A 22,953-nucleotide genomic window follows, 5' to 3' on the forward strand; every position below is an offset into this window, starting at 1 on the left:
TTCTTTCTGCCACTCTTCTACTGCTCTTTCTGTCAAGGTGATTCCTGCCTGTTGGCCTTCAAACCCATCACTGCTAGCAGTGCAACATCCCCGTCCCCTGATAGCCCAGGTTCCTCCTTGGCCAGCAAGCAGATAATCCAAGGCCATGCGGTTCTCTGGAGTCCCCATTTGTGTTTGTTGGAGCTCATAGATTATGCTAATGGGCATTTCAACAGTATCATTTACTACCTCTTCTAATAATCCATTCAGCTCATTCATGTCAACTCCACGGGGCGGGGCAGCGCACATGGGGCACAGGGGGAACCAGAATCCTTTGCTTTCGGAAACCCAAGGCACTCTTTGGGTGGAAAATGTTCTCTGGGCCCTAAGTCTTCCGTGTGGTCGTTGCTGAAGGACCCTAAATGGGGGCCCTGCAGCTGGGAGCGGTGTGACACTGACACTGACCAGCTGCAGCACCCCAAGTTCTACTGACATTGGGAGTGATGGTAAAGCACAGAAATCTTCTGACACTGTAGCCTCTATAACTGTAACAGGGTTTGGTTTCTCCTGAGGGGAAATCTGAGTGAATCCTGTCACACTGATCGTTGTATTCCCGTGTCCCACAGCACAGGTTTCTGTAACTGTCCCTTCATTGACTCCGTTACGAGGCAGAGCCCATTGACAGAGTTCTGGCCACCCCACAGGGTGGGCCCTCCAAGGGAACCCCATTCCTCCCAACTTCAGCTGAGAACATACCCAGCAATTAGTGACACTGTGTGCTTTGGCTACCTTGGTCTTTAAATTTTCAAAACATTTTGATGACTGATCCCTTGGTGAAACTCTGGAGGTGTTTTGGCAAACGTCAGTAGTACTTTAGTGACACCGTTCTTCATTCTTTTTGCTCAATGTCATTCAGGTTAGGAACAATAATTCTGTTGTCCATGGAGCTGGCAACTTTTTAATTCCAGAATAATACCCCCAAGGTCCTTTAGTGTTCAGCTTTACCATGTTGTCTGTGGGTAACAAGGCTTGGTGGGGCCCTTTCCCTTTTGGCTGGAAGAGGGCCAGGACCTCTGCTTAAAGGAAAAAAAAGGAAAAAGAAAAAAAATACAATTAGATGAATTGTAAAAGATACAAATAAAATCCAAGTGTTAGTGAAACAACTTCTGTAACTTTGCATTAAGAGGTAAATGATCTTTTTAAAAAGAGAACTCACTTATTTACATTGTAAATGTGCTGATGGCATGGATCCATCTTACTGACCTCAACAGCCTTTTTTACAGTTTTTGGGGTTTGTTTCCAACATTCTTTTTTTTAAATTGTGGTCGAAGCAATAGGAAATTGATTGGGGCCCTTCCAGCTCCAGGCAGGACTGGGAATCTCAACTCTGTCAAACCCCAAATCCTTTAGAAGATGACCTTCCTTCTCACTCTGGGAATGAGCTGCACATTCCCTCTGAAATTGTCAGGGGTTTCTTACAGATGAAAAATCCCACTTACGGCTTTTTGCTCTGCTTTGGAAGTGGGAAGGGCAATTCTCCATCCATCAGCTCCAGACTGCACTGCCTCAGGAACACGGCTCACTTGCCAGCTTTGGCCACTCATGGCACTTCTAGAGGAGGAAGAAAGTGCAACTGCACACTTCCAGCCAAAAAGAAATGAAGAATGAATAGTGGAGATCCAGGCGTTCCTGCGGAGATCCAGGGGTTCAGCTGGGACTATGGGGAGTTTGGGTCCTTGCCAATTGGATGTGTGTCCCCAGCTGCAATCTCCTGGCCTGCAGGGGAGTCTCACTCACCTGCCAAAGCAGAAAGCTCAGGCACTGTGCTCCAACGGGCTCGTCTGATGCAAAGCTGTCAGAGCAATGTGAGGGCAGAGCCAGCCCAGCTGTGCCCGGGGCAGAGCCCAGCAGAGCCCTGGCAGAGCCCAGAGCAGCCTCAGCACCCGCAGAGCCCGGCTGCAACGAGAGAAACCAGAAACCACCCGTCAGCTGAAGGCTGCTGTCCCCTTGTCCCAGCTGCCCACAGAGCCCAGGCCATGCTGGCCGTGCCCAGAGCTGTGCCCAGAGCTGCCCATCACTGCTGCCTTTGGGAGCAGAGCAGGAGGGCAGGACATTCCCAGCCTGCAGCCAGCCACAGCACATCCAGCCCCTCAGCAGCTGCCCAGAGCAGGAGCCTCCTTGTGCTTGTTGCCGTCTCCCAAAAGCTCTGATCCCACCATGCCAAGCAGACGGGGACTCACCTCACGTCATCCACTGCTGGGAGAAAAGCTGGTCCCAAACGATGTCCTCAGCCTTCTCCAAGGGCACGGCCCATCCACGCTGCAGCTGCTCCCAGGCACTTCCCAATCCCGACTGGACCTTACATAGAACGCTTCCTCTAGAAAAACAAACAACAAACTGTTGAAAAGAGATTAGAGACAAGGGGAAACAAGAAAAAAACTCTTATCTCTGTCAGAGGTCTGAGGAAGGCCCAACCCCTACATGCTAGGGAAAATCCCACCCATGGGGGAGAGAAGGCCACACTTTCTCTCTTCCCTCCTGCACTGCCCCCCAAAATAACGGTGATCCCAAAGCAAACAAGGGCAGTGGAGCAGCCCAAGCCCTTCCTTGCCCGCAAAGCAAAGCAGCCCCTGCACAGGTTCTGCAGTCCCACCTCTGCTCCCGCCATGGGGGTTTCTCTGTGCCGGGCTGGCTGCCCCAGCCCCAGCCCCAGCCTCAGCCCAGGCCATGCTGGGTGCTGGGGGCTGTTGGCAGGGCCAGGAGCCAACTCCCATCTTGTATCCACCCCAGCCCATGCCCCCAGCCCTGCCAAAAAGCAGCTGGGCAGCTGACTGAAGTTGCATCTGCCCCAGCAAAGGGAGAAACTTCTGTTCCCAGCCAGTGTGAGCAATGCCCAAATCTGGGAGCATTTCCCCGGCTGTGGACTCATCTGCGAATTCGCTGTGGAGCCTGGCTTTGAAGACAGTGCCACAAGTCCATCATCTTCAGCTGCCAGTGGCCAGGTTGAGGAAGAGGTGTCATCCTTGATGTTGTCGTTGCTGTCTCCAGCAGCAGCAGCCCCACCTGGTACAGCTTCTCCAAGGACTCCTTCTCCTTCCCTGGGGGTCAGACCAGGCTGTCAGGGTTCTGCCCAGGGCCCCAGCTGTCAGGGAAGCAGGACAAGCAAAACCAGCTCGGATGGCAGCCACCAGAGCTGGGCAGAGCAGCTCAGCTCCAGCACAAGGGCTGCGTGTTCCCACCCAACAATCCCAGTGCATTGATACAGGCAGGGAAAAAAGTCTGGGTTTCCTTGCTTCTGATTGCCAGGGCGTGTGTGGACCTGTAACTTACCAGGGCCCTGGAGCAAAGTGTGCATGTGGCTCTCTCCCTTTCTCTATGGCAGGTGAATATCCTGTATCCAAGGATCATAGAACAGGTCTTCTAATGAAGGTCTGTCCAAGAAGTGCATGGATAAACACCACCTGATAAGATCTTGGAACTCTGGGCAGAGAAACCAGAAACCACCGGTCAGCTGGAGAAGGCTCCTGTCTGCTTTGCCCCACTCTTCCCATGCCCAGGCCATGCTGCTTTTGTGCTCAGAGCTGTGCCTAAACTTTCCCATCAATTCCCTGTTGTGGAGGAGAGCAGGAGAGCAGGACATGTGGCACCTCCTCAGCGGCTGCCAGAGCGAGATGCTCACGAGCTGCTGCTGTCTCCCAGCACTGGTATTCCCCCGTGGCCAGAGATGAGGATCCACCTGGAGAGAGCCGCTGTGGCAGCGAGAGCTGATGGTCCCAGCTGATCTTCCGGCCCCTCCTGAAAGGGTGCTGCCCGCAGACCATCTGGTGCAGCAGGATGCCCAGGGACCAGATCGTTGCTGCCTCGCCATGGTACCAGCCCAAGTGGGTCCATTCTGGGGGGCTGTATGACAGTGTTCCTGTGGAATACAGATGGAGTTCATCAGGGGGATGCTGCTGCTTCCAGAGCCTGGCCCCAGCATCCCTGGGCGTGCAGGGGCTGCCCCAGTGGCACACGGGGCGACTGCTGCACTCTCGCCAGCACCTGGGACATGTGTACAAACTCAGGGCTGGACAAGAAGCCACTGGTGTTGGAAGAGGGCAGCAGAAGCCCCGGCAAGGCCTGACCATGACATGCAAGGCAAAAACCCACTCAGGGCTGGGGGAAAAATCATCTCCTTATCCTCCCTGCCTGCAGTGCCCTAAAAATATTATGAAGCCAAGGCAAACAAGGTGATTGGAGCAGCCCAAGCCCTTCCTCTCACCTGCACACCAAACTGGCTGGTGCACTGGTTCTGGCTCCCTCCTATGCTACCCCCACCCACGGGTGCTTTTGTCGGGCTGGCTGCTGCTGCTCCAACCCCAGCCCCAGGCAGAGTGGTGGGCAAAGGCTGCCAGTGGGGCTGGAAGATGCCTCCCCACCCAGCCCCGCTCAAAAGAAACTCAGGGGAAGGCTCAGTACCCTGACTGGCAGCAAAAGGGAGAATCCTCGCTGCCACACCCAGCTTGGCCTGTGAGATGCAGGGCCATGAGATGGCGGGACCGGGAGCACACCCCTGCCCGGGCTCACCTGCAAAGTGAGTGTAGGCTGTGTCTTGCAGGTAGGTGCCACAGCCAAAGTCGATCAATTTTGCCTGGCCAGTGGCCAGGTCAACCAGGATGTTCTCTGGTTTGATGTCGCGGTGCAGGACCCCTCGGCTGGTGCAGTGCCGCACGGCCTCCAGCACCTGGCGGAACAGCTGCCGTGCCACCTCTTCAGACAGGAACCTCCGTGCCCGAATGAAATGCAGGAGGTCCTGAGACCGCTCCGGCCGCTCCAGCACCATCACGATGTTGTTGGGGAGCTCAAGCCACTCCAGCAGCTGGACCACACCAGGGAAGCCAGTGGACACCTTGTCCAGCAGCACGATCTCCAGGGGTGCGCTGGTGCCGTCGGGCTGCGGGAGGACCACGGTGCCACCAGTGGGACTGATGTCCTGCCAGGGCTGGGGAACCCCTCAGCCAGCCCGGGATGCTCTGCGCCCTGCGCTGGCCCCACGCCCGCTCCCCATCGAGGGGTCCTGGTGGCTTCCCCCATGCCGGGCCTCGCCTCATCCCCGCCCGGCACGGCCCGGCTGTTCCCGCTGGCCCCGCTCACTCACCAGCTCGTCCCAGTGCCGGATGCGGTTCCGTGGCACCCTTTTGATGGCCACCTGCAAACCAAAGGCACCACCGGGTTCAGCTCGCCGCCCGCCCTGCCGAGCCCCATCCTCCTCCTCCCTTCTCCTCCTCCCTCCTTCTCCTCCTCCTCCTCCTCCTCCTTCTCTTCCTCCTCCTCCTCCTCCTCCTCCTCCTCCTCCATCCCCCTCCTCCTCCTCCTCCTCCTGCGCCCGCCGCCGGCCCCGCCGCTCACCGGGGCACCGTCCGAGAGCCGCGTGGCTGCGAAGACGCTGCCGAAGCCGCCGCGCCCCAGCAGCGAACCCACTCGGTAGCGCTGCTGCAGCGCCTCCTGCGCCTTCCCTGCGGGCGGGACGCGGCTGTCAGCGCTCGGCCCGGGGCCAGGAGCGGCCCCCGAGCGCCCCTCAACCGCCCCGGGCCGGCCATCCCCAGGCCTTCGGTCTCGGGAACGGGACACGGGAGGCTCGGGGCCGGCGGCCGCGCTGCTGAGCAGCGGCGGAGCTCGGGCCGGGGAAGCCGCGGCGGAGGCGGCAGCGGCCGTGCCGCGTGTGTCCTCCGCGGGGCCCGGGAGGAGCCGGGGCCGGGGCCGGGGCCGGGGCCGGAGCCTGCGCCGGGGCCGGGGCCGGGCTCGGGCCAGGCGGAGCCAAAGGGCCCAGCCCCAGGCACTGATGCCCGCCCAGCAGCGCCACCGCCAGCACGCCCAGAGCCGGGCGGAGGCGAGACCGCGGCGGGGCGGGCGGGGGCGGGGACGGGGCAGCCCCGCCCGGGGCCGGGGGCGGGCCGGGGGCATGGCCCGGCCCGGCATGGGGGAGAAGGAGGCGGGGAGAGGGGAGGGACAGCGGGTGAGGGACACCGAGAGGAAGGTGTCCCACAGCCGGAGAGAAAGAAGAGAAAGAGAAAGAAGAGAAAAACTGCTTTTGCTGCCGCTGCTGCCGCCGCTGCTGCCGCCGCCGCCGCTGCTGCCTCTGCAACTGAAGCACCGAGGCCGTTTGTCCGCGTGTCCGTTCCCCGCTCGCCCCACGGCCGAGCCCCGCGCGCCCCGGGGACAGCCCCTTCCTCTGTCCAAACACGGGAACTTTGCCGTGTTCAGCCCAGACCCAGAGTCCTGACTCCTGCCCAGGGGCACAGGAATCCCCTCGGCCGCTGCTGTGCACTGTCCCTGCTGAGGGTCAAACACTATCGGAGCGCATTCCCTGAATGCTGAATTTGTACCTGACCCAAGAACTGCACGTACCTATCCATCATTGATTTCCAAAAAAAAACCCAAAAAAACAAAAACAAAAAAAAAACCCAAACAAAGAAACAAACAAACAAAAAACCAAAAAAACAGGGGAAGGTAAAATGTGTGTAGCTCATGCTATTTTAGAGTGTCTAAAACATGCCAAATTGTGGATCTTAGAAGTGAGATCCATTTGCAATTAATGGGAGGGGGAAGTAGTGTAAGATGGAAAAGGGGAGCAGAAAAATAAACAGAGAAAAACATCTTGGATTATTTCTTTCCATTTTCATTTCATTTCTTAAAAGCTCTTTCAGTTTTCCCAGAATCTTCTCCACAATCCTGTTTGCTCTTTCCAAGAACCTTTGCTGGAGAATGAGGAAGCTTTGAGCAGTTTCTGTCACAAGATGTGCCACCAGCTGCAGCTTCTCTTGGCTTCCCACACCGTGTGTGCAGCTCGACTCTTGCAGAAAAGTGGGACAAATATTTGAAGAACTTTATAGCTTGTTCTTTCTTTTCCTTGTGGGCTGGGCAGTTGTGCCATTGGTGAGATTTTCACTGTTATTGCTCTAGCCTAAGAAACCATGACGGGCTCCCAGGAATTGTCAGGGAATGCAGAGAAAGAATCTCCAGAGCCTGCAGGCAGAAATGGAGAGCAGTGTGATAATCATTCCAACATCCCCATGGACATCTTGAAAGTGATGTAGAAGATGAAAATGGGCTGACAGAGGGAGTTTGTTTCTGTGTTCAGTTTAGAAGCTTCCACCTCTCGAGCACTGATATAAATCAAGAGTACAATCAGTGCATGGAAAGCACCAGAACAAGCTGGTCCTCTCAGTGGATGGCTGAAAGAATCTGAAAAGGAAAAAAGCAGGGAATGATTTTGTGAACTTTCCCTGTACAATGGAACATTTTTACTAATAATTTCCAACCCTTTCCTTTGCTTTTGTCCTTCCTAACAAGGCCATTTTCATCCCAGATTCCCCATGAAGTAAGAACCCTGAGCTTGTGGAAGTGCCTGAAAGATGCCCTGTTCCTCTGCAGGGACACTCAGGCTGGAGCAGGAGCCCTCTCTGGAGAAGCCTCCTCCGAGCTGGAATTTGTGCCGTGCTGGGAGAGGAGGAGGAGGGGGAGAAGGCCGGGCACTGTGTGGCAGGAGCAGGGATTTGGGCCGCAGGACATTCCGTCTGCGCCGCTGCCCCACAATGGGCGGGAACGCTGTGGGGATAACTGGGGGACACTGGAGCAGAATATGGATGGCACTGGGGGGAACTGGGAGGGCCTGGGAATGAACTCAGGTGTATTTGGAGGGACTGGGCTGTACTGGGATGGATTGGAGGGGCACTGGGGCTGTACTGGGCTGTACTGGGGATGAACTGGGCTGTACTGGGATGGATTGGAGGGGCACTGGGGCTGTACTGGGCTGTACTGGGGATGAACTGGGCTGTACTGGGAGGGACTGGAGGGGCACTGAGGCTGTACTGGGCTGTACTGGGGATGAACTGGGCTGTGCTGTGAGGGATTGGAGGGGCACGGGGGATGTACTGGGCTGTACTGGGAGAGACTGGAGGGGTTGAATGGGCTGTTCCCGCCTCTGCTGCCTCCCATTTGCTGAGGCTCCCGCCCATCACGGCCATCAACCAATCAGCACCAGGGATTATTGCTTTGGGGGCGGTACCTGGAGCCTGCGCCATCTTTTCTTTTGCCTACAACTCCCGTCATGCTCTGCGGCCCCATAGAGCCCCATTAAAGCCGGGACTACAACGCCCATCATGCCCCGCGCACCACAGACCCTCGGTATCCGCCCCCATCTGTCCCACAAGTGTCCCCAAGACCCTCCGGGATCCCCAAGTGCCCCTCAGCGCCCATTCGGGACCCCCCAAAATTTCACTGGCAAAGTACAGAAGAACAAGAAACTTTGGAAAAGCATTTAATACAAAACCAATCCAGTTTAAATCACTTGTCATAGGAGTAACTTCATTCACTCAGCCCATTTAGTCTGGAAAGGTTTAAAGACTTAAATTGTTCAGGTACCCAAAAATGTTCCATATAAAGAGCATTAGAAGGAGAGGAAGGAGAGACAGAGGAAGACAGAAGCTCCACAGTGTGGGAATCCAGGGCTTCCCTCTGGCTGCCCTGGATGGTCTGGGACCCTGGCAGGGGTCAGAACCCCCCTGGACAGAGCCCCCAGAGACACTGTCTGTGATCTCTGTCCATGGAAAAGAGTTTTCAATCCTACAGGATGAATTACAAGCTCTGAGTGTTTGATACGAGTAGTAATTAAGTGTGGCACAAGTGCAAAAGTAAAATTTTAGGTTTCTAGATTAGGGGTTCAAAGGGGACAAGATGGAGGAAATTGGGTGTGTCTTGTCCTTTTCCTCCTTCTTCATGCCCTCCATGTTTCACGGGAAAGGCCTCGCAGCGTTTTTCACAGACAGCGTCCGGACGTCCGTAATTCTTTGCTTTTTATTGTCTTGTAATTGTCCTAACTCTTAAATTTTTATTATTCTAATTGTTAATTTATTACTCTAATTATTAAACTTTATTCTTATTAAATAAACTCAGGGATGCTGAGAGGGACAGGAGGGGCTTTGGTGCGTCCTGGGGAGGTGAGGAAGGGATCACGAGGGAGGTTTCAGGGGATCCTGAGTGGGCTGGGAGGGACCAGGAAGGTACTTGGAGGGGATTGGGTGTCTGTGAGAGTTTTTGGGGGGTCCTGACCCCTGTGGACCCCCCAGCCCGGGCACAAGGAGGGAATTTATTAATTACCAAACCACGGGGACAACAGACCTGAAACGTAAACTTTAAGGCATTTAGAGATTTTGAGGAGCTAAGATTTTAGTTAGAAATAAGCCTTACTAGAGTTAATTAAAATAAGAATAATAAATGAGTAGGCCTTGATGAAGTTAGGAGTTAGTAGTTAACTAATAATTAATTGCTTGTCAGCACAATGTTTGGTTAGCTGGGTTTATAATGAAGAATATAGAAACTGATAAATAGCTTTTAGGAACATAAGACAATTGTGGGCCTCCTCTGTTCTGAAACCAATTGAAGACAAGGAATGGGAGTTCTACCAAGAGTTCATTTGTCATACTTGCATTGAAAAGGTAGAAAGGTCAGAACGAGGAAGACTTCATTTACTTCTTCATTTTGGGACCCCTCCCCATAAAAGGGACCACCGACCCATTTCAAGGGACAAACTACGCATGCTTAATAGCTTTTGGAGTGATTAGCATACGAAACGGGGAATGGGATGTACCAAAATTATGAATATGCATTTGTATTTTGTGTATTCAATACTTGTATGGATAAAAAGACTCTGTAATCACCTGGAAGGTGCGGTGTGTATTTGGGAGCTATCCCGCACGCTGCCCGGCGTCGAATAAACATACACTTTCTAACTTTAAACTGTTAGAGAGTTTTTGTCCGTCACAGTTGGATATCGATACTAGATCAAAATCCATATTTTTTTAATAAATCAAAGGTTCTGTGCCCTTCCCAGCTCAGCTGTGTCGGCAACCCTGGGAGCTCCTTCTGCTGCCCTGAGCCCACAGAGCCGGGCAGCGTTTGCTGATGGTCTGAGCCGTTCCTAAAGATCCTGTCGGGCTGTCTCAGACACTTGGGGCCAGGGATTCCTTCCAACCTGGGCCTCTTTGGCTGGGCAGGGCGTGGCCCCAGGGCAGGTGGCAGTGTGTGCAAGGCCCCTTTGTGACATGGTGCAGCATTGTCACTATGGCATAGAACGGGACAGGATGGCCTTTGTGACACGTGCTGACATAGGAGCTGGCACTAACCAGAGCACGCCACTCTGCTCAGAGCAGGCGACCGGACAGGACGGGACAGAGCGGTGCCGTGAGGAGCCCCCGCACAGCGCGCTCGTTCGTGCCTGACCCGGAGCTTTTCCGAGGCATTATTCCTACAGGTGACCTCGTGGCAAGACCACAGGACTTGGCAGCCCGTGGCCTTCCCGAGGCTTCTCTTTTGTAGGTGCCCTTGAGGACTTGTTCACTTGGAGCTTTCCCAAGACATCTCTCTTTCAGGTGCCCTTGAGGCCAGACTCCAGCATGGCGGGCAGATTTCTCGGCTTGTTCAGAGTGTTCAGGGGGAAGAAAAAGAAAAGCCCTGAAGCTGCCCCAGCACAGGAGCATGAAAAACCGGAGCAGTTCCAGCCACTGCAGGACAGTGAGTGGCACAGCTGGGCCACACGGCTGATGGCTGTGGCCAGCTTGGCCCCATCCCGTCCCTTCCCGTCCCATCCCATCCCATCCCATCCCATCCCATCCCATCCCATCCCATCCCATCCCATCCCATCCCATCCCATCCCATCCCATCCCATCCCATCCCATCCCATCCCATCCCCTGGGGATGTGCCCATGGACAGGACAGAAGAGGGGCCTGGGCAGACACCCCACAGCCGTGCTCCATCCCCTGGGGCATCCCGGGGCTGTCCCTGCCTGGGGAGCCCAGGGCTGGGCTGTGTTCTCCGGCCTCTCCCGCAGCCCCTCAGCCCTGGCTGCGCTCGCTCTTTGCCAGATGCAGCCCTGGACCGCACACAAGAGAAGAAACCTGCCCGTGGCCGTTTCCGCAAAACCCTGAAGGTGCCTGCAGCCATCCCCACCTGGGCTGGGCCTGCTGTCACTGCTCAGCCCAGCAGCACGCCTGGAGCACTCCATGGAACATCCCTGGCTTTCATTTCCTTTGTTCTCCTACAGACGTTCTGGAAGTTCCCGTGCATTCGACGTAGAAAGACCGGCAGCGCAGCAGCTGAGGGCCCGGCCGAGCCTGGCTCGGGGCTGACCGAGCTCCAGGCAGAGCCTGATGTCAGCCCAGAATCGACAGCCCACTCAGGGAACAATGCAATCCATTCTCAGAGGGTGACGGCTGTTCCCATGGCAATGGCTGAGAGCGTGGCCATCACAAACACTGACACCAGAATGACTCAGGGCATCTCAAAGACTGGCACCATGCCCACTCCCATGGTGATTCATGCTCCCACTACGGATTTTCTCAAGGAGAGCGCTGTTCCTTCTCAGCAGCAGGTAAGCAGCCTGGGGCCAGGCCTGGAGGCCTCCGAGGATTGTGTGTTCCCTCAAGCCACAGTCACTGGGCCTCCTGATCCTTTGAGGCCAGCACAGTGTGGCGGGAAGGGAAGCACTTGTTAGGGGAAGCTGGGGAAGTTGTTCCCTTGGACAGCACTCCAAGTCTTCCCCATGCTTCCTCCAGGTGCCAGCCATTATAAGGAACATTCACCAGCGTCTCATGTCCCAAGTCACTGTGGATATCTGGCTGCAGATTGACATTTTGAGGCTGGCTGAAGAACACCCTGCTGACCTGGTGCTGACCCTCCTGCGCTGTGCCCCAGCGTGTGACAGGTACGGGGCCCACGAGCCTTGAGAGCTCAGGGCTCAGCAGCCTTTAGGGCCCACGGCCCTGCACAGCCTGTGCAATGGGCTCTGCCAGACAGGCAGAGAGGCCCAGGAGCCTCGGGCCCCTCTGTTCCCTGAGCCTGCTGCCAGCGCTCCCCCCCTGCCCTTCAGGGCACAGGGGCTCTGTCACCTGGGCCCCCACGGGTGCACAGGGCATGGTGCCGTGACTGAGATGCCCCTGACACAGAGCTCTGATCCCACAGAGCCGCTGCAATGATGTGGAGAACCATAGGCTCATCGAGTCCCACAGTGGAAAAGGTGCTGCCAACGCTGCTCTGTGTGATGGAGAACTGGCCTCTGCACAGCATGTGCACCTCGGATGGAGACAACGAAGATGTCTTTGCCCTGGCTGTGAGTTTCTGGAACTGGCCTTTGCTCACCCCCAGGTTGCCAGCAGCTCTCCATCCTCTCCATCCCTCAGTTGCTGGGCTGAAACCTGGGCTAGGGCCAGGCTCAGGGGGCACCAGGCCCGCTGCTCCCCCTGCGTCGGCTCTTGGGCCCTGCCCCATGGACACCTCGTCACTGAGCGCTGCCTTGGGCTGTTCTCTTGCAGGCAACTCTGGTGCTCCGGGTGATTCTCCAGGTGCCCAAGTGCCACGAGGCGATGAACCTTTATTCCTCCCACCTGTTTGTGGCTCTGCTCTTCCATCTCGTCATCACCACACAGCAGATACCATCAGAGGAAGTTGCTACATTCTGGAGAGCATGCTGGCAGGCACACCGCCTTCACTGCAAGCCCAACAGGTCCCAGTCCCCCTGTCCTTCCCGTGCCCTTGTGGCCAGTGCCAGCGCTCCCAGTGTGACCTGGGCTTTGCTCTGCACACAGGTTTGTAGTGCAGACCATGAAGGCTCTGCTCTGCCGACTGCAGTGGGACCATGTGGTGCTGGCTATGGAGCGCAAGCGTGGCTGGGACACGCTGCTGTGTGCTGAAACCCAGCACTATGCTGTGGGTCTGCTGGCCAGGTGAGACCCCCTTCTCCCCACGGTCCCCAATTTGTGCCCTGTGCCCAGGTGCCACTCACAGTCCCTGCGGTCATGGGCCAGAGGGCCTTTTCACTGAGGGACAGCCAAGGAAACTGGAAAAGGCTTGGAGAGGAGGGTGCCCAGAAGGGGCCACCTCACAAAACGCCCACATCCTCTCCAGGGATGCTGGGGAAAGACCCGAACTCTGTGAGTCCCTCCTGGGAGGGGTTTGGCCTTCCCACCTCAGGGCCTTTTTCCCCCCTTTCCAGGGTGTTGTGCCATGTCTTGGACCCCTTCTGTTCCCACATTGCATTCCGCCTGCTCCGGCCACAGAGCAGGGAAGAGCCGTGCTGGGATCTGCCCTGCCTGGCATTCCTGGTGGAGGTGAGCCTGTTGGCCAGCGCTGCCTGCCTCAGCTGCCTCCCGGCTCTCTGCCCTCTCGCAGCCGCAGCTGCCTGGGACGGTGCCCACGCCCTGTGCTGCTGCCTGGGCCCGGCCCTGTGCGGTTCTGGGCTCCTGCCGGCCGGTCCCCTGTCACTGCCCTGTGCCTTTCAGGTCCTCGGGGGCCTGGACTTGAGTGAATGCGGTGACAGCGTTCTGGAGATGATGTCAAGGTACCTGCGGAGCGAGTGCAGGGAGCGGCGTCGCCTGGCGCTCCGAGGCCTTGTGGTGCTCACCAAGGATCCCTCGATGGTGAGAAGGGGGCAGCAGCTGAAGCTGCGCTGGGCAAAGCAGCCCCTTGGGCTGGCAGGGCTTCAGGAGCTGAGGCAGCTGCTCCCAGCTCTCCTGCCTCCCCTGCCCCAGTGCTTTGGGACAGGCTTTTGGCCTGTGGGCCCTGCAGCAGCAGGGTGGGCCTGCAGTGCCAGGGCGGTGTTGGCCGTGCAGCCATCCACGGCTCCCCAGCCCACCCTTGTGTTCCGCACAGGCCAGAAGAATGTACCCGCTGTCTCAAAGCCTTCTGGAGCTGCTGGGGGATGCAGATGGAGAGGTGGTCAGCATGAGCCTCCGTGTGTTCACAAATGTCCTCCAGCACAAAGACATCCTGGTATCCAGCACCACTGCCCCGAAGCTCGCTGAGGCACTCCTCCTGCTCTTTGACCATGTAAGGCTCTATGTCCACAGCCATGGGCACAGACTGCCCGCATACACTTTCCCCTTATGGATTTTCTGACATTGTCTCTGGTGAGCCTGGAATAATTGGTCTTAAAAGTCTTATCCTCTTCTTTTCTAAAGGACAGCAACTATGTGCTCTTGCTCTCTATTCAACTCTTTGACAAGATGATGAACTTGGTAGTGGATGAAGGAAAAAAGCCCATGAAGACGATTTTGTGTCAGAGCTTGCTCCCACTTTTCTTGCACTGCCATGAGGACAACCAGCGCGTGGCAAATGTGAGGTTTTGTGTGATGCTGGTGGATCTCTGGGAGGGGGCTGGGCTGCCTCCTGCCCTGGCGCCTGGCGGGCTGCAGTCTCCTCCAGGCCCTTGCCACAGGGACGCGGGTCCTGCGCCCTGGGCTCTGGGGCCATCTCTGGGTCTGGGCTGCTCTCCAGGCTTCTCGGGAAACGCTGCTTGGTGTGGCCGAGTTTTTGAAGAAGAGGAATCTCCAGAAGCTGCTGAAGAAGGAGCAGCTGTCAAAGTTTGCCGAGTGCCTGGTAAGGAGGGCCGGGAAGCCGCAGCCCCAGCCTGGAGAAGCCCCCTGAGCGCGGTGCTCGGTGTGCGGGCTGGCAGCTGTGCCCCTGCCCGCTGCTGCAGCCCGAGGCCGCGCGGGCTCTGCTCCAGGCTCCTGCGGCCCGAGCCGGGTGCCCATGGAGCCCCGGCCCGGCGGGGCTGCGGGGCGGCACCGCGGCTCCCCGGGCAGCAGCCGGCCCTCTGCCCCCTCCAGAGCCCGGCGCCAGCGGCTGCTGGCCGCGCCTCAGGGCTGTGCGGGCAGGGGAGGCCGGGGTTTGCGCAGGGAGCGCCCGGCCCAGGGGCTGAGCCCGCGCCAACCCTTCCCTCCTGCCGCTCTCTGCAGCTGGCAGAGGACAGCAGCAGCGCGGCCGAGCACCTGCGCCGGGCCCTGCCCTACCTGCAGAGCCCACAGGAGCCCCTGCGAGAGGCGGCCGTCAGGTTCATGGGTGAGCCACCAGCCCGGGCTCCCTCCCCGCCCCGCCGCAGCTCGGCCCCAGCCCCTCTGCTGCCCCGGCAGCGCCACCCGGGCCGGCGCCTCTGGCAGCCGTGCCCTGGGGCGGCAGCGTGCGGCGAGGGCCCGGGCTGAGCCCTGCCGGGCCAGGAGGGCGTGTGGCCCCAGGGCTGGCAGCGCCGCTGGCAGGGAGCTGTGCCGCTGGGCCTGACAGGCTCTGTGTTCCCAGGGATGGCCGGGCGCTACCTGAAGGGACAGCCAGCCGAGCTTCACCTTCTCACTCAGGGTGAGTGAGGGCAGCGGGCTGTCAGCGGGGGCTGGCCGGGAGAGCTGCAATGCCGGCCAGGGAGCTGCAATCCCTGTCCCGGCTGTGGCCAGCTTCGCTCCTTGTGTGGACAAGGGCTGGTGTGGGCAGGGCACAGAGAGATTTCAGGGACGCCACTGGGGGGATTCGTGACCAGCGCCTTGCGGCTGATCCCGTTGGGTCTTCGTCTCTGTTAGGCATGGCGGGAGCTGGGAGAGATGGCCTTAGCAGAAGAATCGCTGGGTGGCCCTCTGGGCTCTGACTGTGGTAGTTTATCTGTCTTCCAGCCCTTGAAGTCATGAGCGAAGATGACAGCCCATCCTCCACTAACCGGGAAATTCAGGAAATTTTTGGAAAGAGATGTGCAGAACTAAGGTCATCTGCTGGATTCACAGAACCACGATCCCAAGAAGAGTACCAGGAGACAGTGAAGAGAGCACCAGGACTCAAAATCACTGGAGCCCCAGGCACACCTGATGCTGGCCACAGCTGTGCCTGCTGCAAGCTCCCATAGATGCTGCCTTCCCCCTCCCTGTTGACAGTTCCCTCCCCATTCCCTATTGACAGCTCCTTCCCTCCAGCCCTCAGACCCTGCCCATCCCCTTTTTTTTTCCCCAATCTCATCCCTTCCCTTTCCCTTCCATTAATAAAGAGTTTGGTTTCTCCCCCTTACCTGCATCTCTGTGGAGCTGAAGCGGCACAAATCCCGGGCCCTGGGACACACAGGCCCCTGCTGCTGTTCTCTTCCACGCCGTGTTCTGTGCACACACACACAGAACGAGGGCAGATCAGGCTGGAGAGGTGCCTGTGCTGAAGGTGCAGTTCCACAACCCTGTGGAGTTGCAGATCTTGCTGTGCAGCCTGGAGCCCCTGGAATTTGGAAGAGCCAAGCTGAGTATGCTCTGAAGGCAGCTGTGAGGGATTCCATGGCAAGCTTCCATGGAGGGCAAAGGAGCTTGGAATGCTGGAAGTTTTCAGGAATAGCTTCCTGAAAGACCAGCCATGCTCCATCCCTGCACAGGATCAGGGAGAGGGCAGAACCAGCCACCATCCAGGCTTAGCAGGGAGCTTTGGGTGTGCCTGAGGGCAAAGGAAGCAGCAGCGCGGTGCCCGAGACTGGGACACACGACCCTGCCAGTGCCCGGAGCGCTGTCAGGCAGTGCCGGGATCCCGGCTGTGGTTCTGGTGCCCACAAGTGAGGAATTGCAGCCCCAGGCTCAGAGCCAGTCAGAAAGCCAAGCAAGTGAGAGCAGAGGGAGGGCACCCTTCCAGTCTCTCTTGGGCATGGCCGCAAAACAGCCCCTGCTGCTTCTTCCTCCGCCTGTGTTTGGGCTGTGCTGGTGGCAGAGGCAGCCAGGCTGTGCTCTGCCTTCCAGAGCCTGTTGGGAGCGGGCATGAAAAGCGCTGTGTGCACAGCAGAGAGGCCTGGAAGGTGCTGGCAAGAGCGTCCTGCGGGAGCAGGGCTCTGGGCTCTGGCTGGGAACAGCCTGGTCTTGGTGCCGTGGGCGCAGGCAGGAGTTGAGGCAGGTGAAGAGGCAGTGAGCAGCTTGTGTTTGTAGAGGGCCTGGGGCTGCACGTCTGAGCCTCCACCTGGAAAGGCACTTGGGAATAGCAGCTGGAGCTGGAGTGCCTGTCCTGAAAGGACATGAAGTCCTTCAGCCTTGCCAGCGTTTCCTAAGGGTGTGTTGGTGTTGAGCAGAAAAGCTGCACATTTGGGGTAATGCATTTGGAGGACAGGGGCTTGCTTCTCAAGGAAAGTGCTTCCCAGGGAGCTCCCAGTGAGGCAGGTGCAAGTGTCCCCCTTTGGCTCTCTGTGCTCCTTGCAGTCCTTGAGGCCCACTGCACTTGGCAGAGGGAAAGGGGAAGGGAGAAGGCTGTGAAGAGCAGGTTTGGCATCCACCTGGACCTGCAGAGACCAACCCAAGCACCTGCAGCAGCGTGTGTTACCCCCTCTTTGGACAGAGGGGTGAGCAGAACCATCTCTGTCCATCTGTGAGCCCCAAAGCTCTCTGTGGGAGCTGTGAATTAAAAGGCCTTTACACACTCACTTTTCCCATCTTCCCTGTCTGCTGTGTTTCAGCTCTTGGCAATATGCATTTGCCTCCTGCTTGCTGGGAGCTGCTGTGGCCCAGGGCCAGCACAGACTGGGCTGGGTGGGCCAGGCAGTGTGGTGGAGAGTCTTGGCTGATCTTGGTGTGTGCCTGGCCTCAGAAAAGGCTTGGAAGGTTTGCCTGCCGAGGTGTCCTGCTCCTTGGCTCTCCCTGTGCATCTTGGAGAGCACAAGGGAGGCATTTCTGGCAGCTGGGCATCAGCAGGCCTTCAAATGGGGGCGTGTTGTGGAGCGAGCCCAGCTGAGATACCCTGAGAGGAGCCCAGGGCTCCTTGCTCCTCTCTGCTGGCCCGTGAGCGTCTGTCTGCTCTCGGGATGGCCCTGGCTGTGTCACGGGTGCTGCGTGGACACGAGACAGCCGCTCCTGTCCCGCTGGGTCCCAGCAGTGCCTGGCAGCCGTCCTGCATCCACGTCAGGATGCTGGCCAAGAGAGGCCCTGGAAGATGAGGCAGCAGATTTGAAGCTTTTGCAGGTGCCAACAGGTCAAGGCCAACAGTGTTCCCTCAGGATACAGCATTCCTGAGGGGCTTCCCCAGAGCTGCCTGATGCCACCCACTCCTTGTGGCACCAGTTGCTTTCCTGTGGAAGGTTCTACCTTCCCCAAGAGCACAGAGGGAGCTGGAGAAAGACCTGGCCAGGCTGCTCTTGATCCTTTACCAGCAGCCCTGGGTGAGCAGAGTAGTCCCAGCTGAGCACAGATGTGCCAATGGAAGAGCCGTGCCAATGGAAGTCTCAGTGGGAAGGATGATCCAGGATCCCACCGCTGGAAGGGTGACTCTTTGCCAATTGAGCATCCCTGCAATCACAGGTGGGCAGCTGATGCAGCCAAGAGCTCCGTGATGCCTCACCACACCCGTCGTGTTCCTGAGAGGACTCCCAGCCAAAGCTCAGCATCACGGCCACCTCTGCCACGTGCTCCCTGAGGTGACTCCTCTGGATATCGAGCCCTGGAGGAGAGGTTACACCTCAGGTTTTGCCTGGCTTGAAGAGAATAAAAAGCCCCATTGGTGACAGCAACATCAACAGGTAAAAATGTGCCAGTTTTTTTTGCTTTGCTCAGTTTCCCTTTCCCTACACTGCTTTGTTTTATCTCATTTTTCATGGTTGCAAATTATCTTCTTTTCTTTCCTAAATTTCAAAACTTTCTCTAGATGCAAACTAGGGAGTGAGTGTGGAAGTGAGCTGCCTTCACCTTTATCTGCTGCTGTTGGACAGATGAATCCACACTACAGCAGAGCACTTGCAGATTACTCTCCTTCTTCTGTGAAAGTTTGCCTATCAGTGTAAGCGGCATCTGGAGATGGGAAAACTGAACTTCAGGTACTCCACCTTTCTTTCACCAGGTCAACAAGGAGACTGATTTTTCTTCTGCTATGCTAGCAAAGCCACAGGCTTGTTTTTGATTCCTACTCTTTATGACAAGGACGGGAGTTGGGAGTAGGGGGGAAGGAAGAAAACTTTGAGGGACCAGCTCTGCCCGTTGCAGTCACTGAAGGGATGCCTACCAAGGGCGGTGAAGGGAGAGGTCTTGCCAAGGCAGACAGTGCCATCATCTCTTTGTCTCACATAGAATCAGTGGGTCATTAATGTTTGAGCCAGCCTCTTATTTCACTGCAGTTGTCTGCATTGTCAAGGCTTTCCTCAATACATCAAAAACCTGAAGGCCTTAACAGCCCCCAGCAATGGCTGGAACAGGAGTTATTCCTCATCTAAAGCAGACCGTGCTGATGGCCTCTCTTTCTGTGATATTTGCGACACTGAGCAAAGGGATTGACCAACAAGAGATGATTACTTTTCCTTTTGTGCTCCCTTAGGTTAAAGTTTTGAGAAGACAAGGATTATCTCCAGTTTAGAATCCTGCTTTTGAGCTGATGGATTCATTGCAGGCTCTGCTCCCTTTGCAGTCTCAGCTTCCTCCAAAAGAGGAGTAGATGTGTGAGAGCCAGAAAAACAACCATTGGCAGCCCTGTATTGTGTGAGATATTTTATTTACAAAGGTGGGGGCATTTGTACCATCACCTTCTCTTGATGGCTCCCCAAGCCGTGCTCTGCCAATAGAGCTGCATGCAGAGAGGTCATCAGGAAGACTAAGGTGAATGCCTTGTGAAGGCCAGGAGACTGTTCTGGAGAAAGTCCCTTCCAGCACTGAATTTTACAGTGGTCCAACGGGCTGGCAGGTGCAGTTTGTTTTACCTGGTTGCTTGGTTGCTTTGATCTTTAAAAAGTCTTGTAAATGCCTAAGAAGAAGAAAGTTGTTCACCTGTTCTGCATAGTGGGGGAAAAAATCCACCCCAAAAGCACAATGGAGGGAATATCTGTCTCTCTGTGTCAGTGATGCTAAACTGGAGTTTCAGTGGGAGAGGGCTCAGCCCTGGACAGGTTTTCCAGGCTAATTGAAAGGAACATGGTGATATCTGAAATGCTACTTGCTCCATGTGCTTGTGGCTTTGTTTAGCATGGAGATCAACAGAAATGCATAGGTAGCATCTCTCTTTACACCTGAGCCTGTGAAGAGAGGGTGAGCTGCTTTAATGGCTCTCTATATTTATTGAAATCTCTCTTTGTTGGGTATCCTGGGGTTTACACTGACTAGTACCTTTCCATAAGACATCTCTCAATCAACAGAGACAGCCAAGTTTACAGGGCAACATTTTTCCCCTGCTTGTCAGCATGTCAAGCAGCACCAAAACACACAATCTCCTCCTGAATCCCATAGCAAAGAATTCATTTTTTAAAAACATCATCTACTGTCTGTAATGGTGTTGGAGATGGGTTAAGGCACCCACACTTCTGCTTCCTACCTATGGAGAGAGGAGAGCTTACAGCAGCTACCTGAGAGGCTATTTAGGAGGGAGACCCTTCTCGGCACTGTTCTGCAGTTTGGGTTTTTTCCTTGCAGTTAACTGTAGATACACTTGAAAAGGAAAACAAACAGAAAAAACCCAAACCAGTGGGCTATTAACAAGAGGGTTTAATGTTGACAATGGCACTTTGCAGTGGGAGTGTGATCTGCTTAATGTTCCAGAGCAGAGCAGCCCATCAATTCACATCCCTTTCCTTGGCAGAGGTGCCAACGCTTCCCCCAGAAGTTAAAGCTATGTGTCTCATTTCTGAGAGAGGCTTATTCACAAAAAGGGAGGAAAAATTCATTGTCTGATCCACAGAAGGAAAAAACACACAAGGGGATAAATTATGAGAATTAAGATGGGCAGGCAGATTTCTGCAACTCGTGTATGTAAAAATCTGATCCTGGTAGACTTGAGCTGTGTCATTTTAGATGCATTTCTCTAACCCACGTAAATATTTCTGTCAAAAAATCAAATCTGGAAAAGAAAGAAATTTCATTCTTCATCAAAGCTCTACAGTGATCTCGTTATTAAAAACAGAGGAGAAAGATATATCAGGAAGTCAAACAGTTGCAGCCACATAGTTGTTTTCAATAATCCAGTGAGTCACTACATAGAAAAGCCTTTCATTTCTCCCTGTGGTTCAGACAAAATAGTTTATTAAGATTTTGGTGCATTATTAAAAAAAAAAAAAAAAAAAAAAGAGGAAAATGGTACCTCTTTACTTTAAAAACTGTTGCAATAAAAATTCAGATTATTCAAATTTATCAAGTGCATTTTATAAGGCAGTAAGCACAGCAATTTTTTCCTCATACCACAAGATATTCCCTGGCTTTTCCATCTCACTCATAGTCCTATGTAAGGAGGCTGTTTACAAGGCATTGCTACAGCGAGAAAAAAATATTACAGAAATGAAAACTTGATCCAGCCAATGGCTGGATTTGTAATGAAAGACCTAAGTGGAAGGTAAACAGCAGCCTAATGTAATACTTTAAAGGCAATTCTTTAGAAGTGATGTATAGTAGATGCAAAGGGGATCTGTACTTCAGATCTTCACCCATGCAGAGGTGTGGAATAGAAGTTAATTGCATATGTAGCTATAATGCACACTGAGCAGCCAGAACAGACAAATACAAATATTTAAGATATTTCACTTTTTTAAAAATCACAAGGTTGTGAACTTGCATTTTGTTTTGGTTTCTTTTTCCCCAGGAAATTGGACAGGAGGCTGGCTGAAAGTGTACCAGTGCTCTACAGGGATTTCTTGTGCATTTTCAAGGAAGGATTTGCGGTGTTCTAGAATGTGCAAATATCGTTTGGGGCTTGTCTTGTTTTGTTTTTTATCTCAAATACTTGCCAAAGAAATCGAACTGTATAAACATAATTAATAACATTTAACCTTAAATTCTGAGTCTTCATTAAGTCTTAATTTAAAAACCTTAGGAGGGAAGCTTGCAACCATTCCTGTTCATAAGGCTGGATGGAATTTGGGGCAGGTTTTATGGCAGAAGAGGGAAAGCACTGAAATGGGGAAAGCTCAGCAAACTGTGCTGAAGCCAGTTAGTGGTCAAGTGGTCGTGTCATGGATAATGGGACAAGATCTGGATTCAAAGTGCCTCTTGTGTGGTCAAAGCAGGCCATGGTGGACGTGGCTCTGGGCAGCCTGATCTGGTGGCAGGTGTCCGTGTTTGTGGGCTTGGGGTCAGATGGGCTCTCAGGCCCCTTCCAGCACAAACCATTCTGTGGCTAGGAATTTAAGAAGGCTGTGGGAGAACTGGATGGCTTGTGGGCTGAAAAAACAGGAGCTTTCCCTTTGTGTGAGTGTTACTACAAATCAGAACGGGGTTTTTTTCAGAATTATTGTTTAAAGAGTAACAAAAACTCCCCTGAAGCACAAAGAAGAGTACTCTGGGAACCTGAAAGAAGCCACCCAATTAGATGATAGAAAAAATATCGTATAAAGACAAAATTGCAGAAGGAGTCAATACAACACAAGCTTCGTAATTGTATTTTATGTAACTAAAGGCTGGTCTCCAGAAACATTTTAGTGCATTACACCACCCCACAATGGGCCCAGTGCTGATGCTGGATTAACTGTCCCCGGTGAGTGGCTGAGCTCACGTCTCCCTGCCTACCTGGAGCTCGACTCTGCTCTGCCTCTGGGGTTATGATCTCATCTCTGAAGTGCTGCAAACACAGCTGAGCTCCACACTGCTCCCACTGTAGGTCCCACTTCTGGAAACGTGGAGCTGGGGATCTGGGCCACGCAGCACAGAATCTCTGCAGGAGATGGAGGAGGTGGGACACCCCCATGCCACTCTTTCTCCCCACAGATGTTCACCACAGCTATCTTCAAAGGCCGTGGACTTCCAAAGAGCTGCTCGCCTGGCTGTGCATATATGGAGCCTGTATTTTTCCTTCTGCTTCTCCAGGTGGGAACTGAAAAGCTTGCACCTATAAAGAAGCACCCATCCTTGTCCTGACATCAGTTTGAGGTGGGCTAGTAGGTATTTCCAAGGGTCTCAGCTGTTTGCAGGTGAGAAGTCATTTTTTCTTGCACAAGCTTTCTTCTTGCAAGGGCTTTTGGCTGCTTGTCACGTATGAGGCTGTGCTGGCAGGCAAGAGGAGACCCAACTGAATATTTCTGTCACACCAAGTGTTTGGATTTGTTTCAGGGTGGCTCACTCTGTGCAGAGATGCCTGCTTCCAGCTTTGTGCACTCTGGCACGTGTTGCCTAATGGACCAGGACTTCTCGCTCAGCCCAGCTGACAAGGAGCATCTCTGTCACCACAGCTGACACATGCCTGCTTTGTTAAATGACATAAGGTGCTGCAGT

General features: G+C 54.9%; 1 protein-coding gene and 1 long non-coding RNA gene across 3 annotated transcripts; both read right to left on the reverse strand.

Annotated features, from left to right (window-relative positions):
* Positions 1 to 756: 756 nt before the first annotated feature.
* Positions 757 to 1,931, reverse strand: LOC140681265 (uncharacterized). Of its 2 annotated transcripts, none has more exons than XR_012052477.1 (3): positions 1,777 to 1,931; positions 1,479 to 1,590; positions 757 to 1,052 (listed from the first exon to the last, which is right to left on the reverse strand). It is a non-coding gene; the product is annotated as an uncharacterized lncRNA (long non-coding RNA). The 2 variants fall into 2 exon arrangements; XR_012052476.1 differs by having other exon boundaries at positions 1,479 to 1,619.
* A 284-nt stretch (positions 1,932 to 2,215) lies between these two features.
* LOC140681249 (serine/threonine-protein kinase pim-1-like) lies at positions 2,216 to 8,119 on the reverse strand. The gene is made up of 4 exons (XM_072920727.1): positions 8,027 to 8,119; positions 5,117 to 5,209; positions 4,546 to 4,912; positions 2,216 to 2,232 (listed from the first exon to the last, which is right to left on the reverse strand). The coding sequence occupies exons 1-4, from the start codon at positions 8,117 to 8,119 to the stop codon at positions 2,216 to 2,218; spliced, it is 570 nt and encodes a 189-aa protein (XP_072776828.1).
* Positions 8,120 to 22,953: the final 14,834 nt, after the last annotated feature.

The sequence above is a fragment of the Taeniopygia guttata genome, chromosome 33 (genome assembly GCF_048771995.1).
Source record: "Taeniopygia guttata chromosome 33, bTaeGut7.mat, whole genome shotgun sequence".
Lineage (NCBI taxonomy): Eukaryota > Metazoa > Chordata > Aves > Passeriformes > Estrildidae > Taeniopygia > Taeniopygia guttata.